Raw genomic sequence first — 3,835 nt, 5'->3', positions numbered from 1 at the left:
TAATTATATTTACTTTCTCTAATAATATTTATCAAGAACTGTTGCACGTGAGATTCTAACTCACAACTGGTTAAACCAGTAACTCCGTAGTTTGGACTTCGGAGTTTGGACAGGTTGGTTACCGGTCCAGATTTAATATCCATGTAAGAAAGCCGATTTTTTATTTTTGGTTATTCTAACATGACAAATCAAAAACTAATTCATTACGAATTTAAGATTTGTCGTTGACCAATAAATTGTCGCATGTACAAGACGTGATTTAAATTTCTGATTTTTGTTTAAGTAGACGAGTGAATTGATCATTCGAACAATCCAAATTATTTAAAGCCGATTTATTTTTATCTAACGTCAAAATAAAATTTCTAGAAAATTGAAAAGAAAATAAAACTAAAACAAAAATAAAGAAAAAGAACAGTGTATCAGTGCAAAACAGGCACTCAATCTAAGGCACTTATTACCATTCTGCGTCACTTTCTCTCTCTCTCTCCTTCGTGTATTTTGTGTTTTTTTTTTCCTATTTTTTTTTTTGTTTTCTGCTTCGTGTTTCTCGCTGTGTGCGTCCCCAATATGACACCGTAATGACCCTATCTCGAACCCTAATTCCATAATTGGACCCTCTCCCTCACTCAATCGCTCTCGCCGGACACTCTTTTCAATAAAGCACATTTTCTGGTATTCTCTAATTTTTATTTCATTCGGGATTGGTGTTTTTTTTTCTAATTTATTTTTGTTATTTTTAATCTTATTGGAATTCAGCTTCTGCGATGGTTGTAATTGTTCGTGTTTATGACTAAAGGTTGATGTTTGTACTCTTGTTATGACTTGATGCTAGTTTATGGCGAATCATTTCATGGTTCTTTTGCCTTCAGGTAGTGATTGCTAAGAAGAGTTCACACAGCTGGCAAAGACTCGAAGTTCATCCCAAAAAGACATCGGGTGGAGTGAGGGGCTCATTCGGTAGTGGTAGTGATTGCTAATTCATAGTTGGGTAAATCGAATTGGGGACTTTGCTTTGCATTCTCTTTGGTGTATCATTGAATTGACTCTGAGCTGGACCAAAATCCATGTTATGGAGACCCATTCTTAGGATAATATTTGCAGTTTTTCACCTTTTTTGTGGATCCAAACTGTTCTAGAAGTTTAATCCTGTTGTCCATTGAATAGAATCATGTCGATTGCATTATCTGGTTTGCTGCATATATTGGGAGCTGCAGCATTCTTTGGCTATAGCTAAGCTGCCGGTTTGTGGCAGCCAAAGCCTCTATTTGCAGTTCTCTGCTGTCCAATTCTCTTATGCTACGGTTACATTAGGTTAACCTTTAACCTTTAGTCACCTCCTTCACAATCAACAAACACCATTTTGCACAATGCATTGTCATCCTTCGTGTTAACACTTTCCTCATTCCCTTGAGTTTCAGACCATTCGTCTCAGCCTAGTGTGCTCTGTGCATCATCCGAGATTGTGATAATGTGAAGCATTTGCTTTTTTATTCCATCAGAGAAATGAAAAAAGAAAAATTCGCTATGCTTCATTAGTTAGTGGATTTGTTGTGTTCTTTGTCACATTGATCTATACAAATATTAAGTTTGTTACATGTTAGACTATTGCTATTTACTATTATGGCATGTTTGAAGTCCTGCTTGCCTGCTTCTATCACCTCTGTTTGATTACTGGTGATTGTCTTTAACCTATGATTTTTTGTATTATGAATGATGAATATGTCTTATGTTACCACTAATTTTTGAGTGCCGAGAATATGTTTGAATTAAAGGTATTTGCATGTATCCATCACCTTGGGTGTGGCACGTAATATTGTTATTGCTGAAAGTCAATATCTTTACGTAATTATGTATGAAATGATGCAAGTCTAATCCAAAATTCACTGATCAGAAAACAAAGGTTCCAGAAAATTTCTTTTCCTCAGATTATGGTTAGAGTATAATGCTATTTTGTTGCTGAAATCCTATTATGAAACCTTAATCTGTTAAATCTTTACAATCTTTGAAGTTTCAGGTGTTTTGGCTTCATTTGAATTATGCTTAACTGTGGCTAGATGTCTTTCTAAATTAATTGAAAATTTCGTCACCACCATAAGTTTCTTTTCTTCTTCTTTTTCCATTTTGTGGTACGATGGTCGCTTAGATCCAATTCCATCCTGTGCAACTGATTCAAACATCTGATGAAATTCTCTAGACAAGATTTGAGCTGTATGACATTGTTGTAAGAAAAAGCAATTTTTCAAACAACTGATCCAATTCCATGCTTGCTGATTGCAGTAACATTTCCTCTTAAAATTTGTGTGCGGAGACGTATAAATATGGAGCAGGAAGACAGCAAGGGAACTGAGAATTCCCTTGAAGTGCCTTCAAATCCTCAGTCATCAGAAAAAGATAGTCCTCCTGAAGGATCCAATAAATCAGAGACTGACGGATCCAATAAACCAGAGACTGAAGGATATAATAAACCAGAGACAGAAGGATCTGGTAAGCTGGAGCCTGATGGATCTGGTCAACTGGTGACTGAGGGATCTGGTCAACTGGTGACTGAGGGATCCAGTCAACCAGAGCTGCAAGGATCTAACGCACCAGAGCCGAAAGGATCTAGTCAAGGAGAGTTGGGTAAGAAAAAAACTAAACGAGTGTTGAAGGTCAAAAGAATCCGCAAGAAATCAGCTAACACTGCTAAAGTAAAGGCAAATGGAAATAAGTCCTTGCAAAATGATGGCAAGAATAAGACAGTTCCTGTTGAAGGATCTGATAAACCAAATGCTGAAGGATCTACTAAACTGGAGCTTGATGGAGCCAGTCAGCAAGATCCTCAAGGATCTAGTCAGCAAGATCCTCAAGGATCTCGTCAGCAAGATCCTCAAGGATCTATTCAACCAGAGCCAAGTGACAAGAATACTCCACGATCATTGAAGGCCAAAGCTAAAATTGTTAAGAAATCTAAAAATGTTAAGGAAAACGGTTTACAACAGATTCATGGTAAAGATAGAAAGTGGAAGAAGAACAAGAAGGTAGTTGGAAAGACCGATGAGCAACCTAAAGGGAAGAATTTGGAGGTTGAAAAGAGTGAAGAGAAAGAAAGTCCAAATAAGAGGACTAGTGACAAAGGTCCTATTGAGAAGAAGCATGAAGCTGAAAGAAGTAAGATCGTTGAGTCAAATAAGAGTGAGCCAAAACAGAATAATAAAGAGAAGCATAGAGGGCCAGACAAGGGTTCTAAGAGTAGAGCAAATAAAGATAAGCATGGTGGCATGGAAAATACCAGATCAAGTGAGAAGAAAAGAGAAAAACTTGGTGGTGTCATCTTCATGTGCAGTGGAAAGACAAAACCTGATTGTTTCCGATATTCTGTAATGGGTGTCCCAGCTGGCAAAAAGGATGTTGTTTTAGGAGTCAAGCCTGGGATGAAGCTTTTTCTTTATGATTTTGATCTGAAGCTGCTGTATGGGATTTACAAGGCTTCATCTTCTGGTGGTATGAAACTTGAACCCCGAGCTTTCGGTGGTAACTTTCCTGCTCAGGTTATTTGCTCTTTTTCTTTTTTGTTTATCCCAATATTGTCTTTTATTTGATCCGATTTTCAGTTATTTATATCTTGCCCTAATCTTTGTCTCTCATGGGTTATGTGTGCTGATGGTTGTGAGGTCTTCAGGTGCGATTCACCGTTTCTCGTGATTGTTTCCCGCTACCGGAGAACATTTTCAGAAAGGCTATCAAGGAAAATTACAATGAAAAGAACAAGTTCAAAACCGAGCTTACTATCAGACAAGTCAGAATAACATATTACTTCCGGTCAGCTATTTGTCAATTTCTTTAGTGATTTGTCCTA

General features: G+C 37.2%; 1 protein-coding gene across 1 annotated transcript in view; it reads left to right on the top strand.

The window, feature by feature from the left end:
• Positions 450-3,835, top strand: part of LOC107622403 — a gene marked incomplete in the record, with an annotated part of 4,516 nt that continues 1,130 nt past the window's right edge. The window contains 5 exon segments of the mRNA XM_021114243.1: positions 450-672; positions 757-796; positions 870-988; positions 2,278-3,527; positions 3,659-3,775. Coding sequence (XP_020969902.1) covers positions 2,319-3,527; positions 3,659-3,775 — 1,326 coding nt within the window.

This window comes from Arachis ipaensis, chromosome B10 (genome assembly GCF_000816755.2).
Source record: "Arachis ipaensis cultivar K30076 chromosome B10, Araip1.1, whole genome shotgun sequence".
NCBI lineage: Eukaryota > Viridiplantae > Streptophyta > Magnoliopsida > Fabales > Fabaceae > Arachis > Arachis ipaensis.
This window is presented reverse-complemented; position numbering and strand designations above follow the sequence as displayed.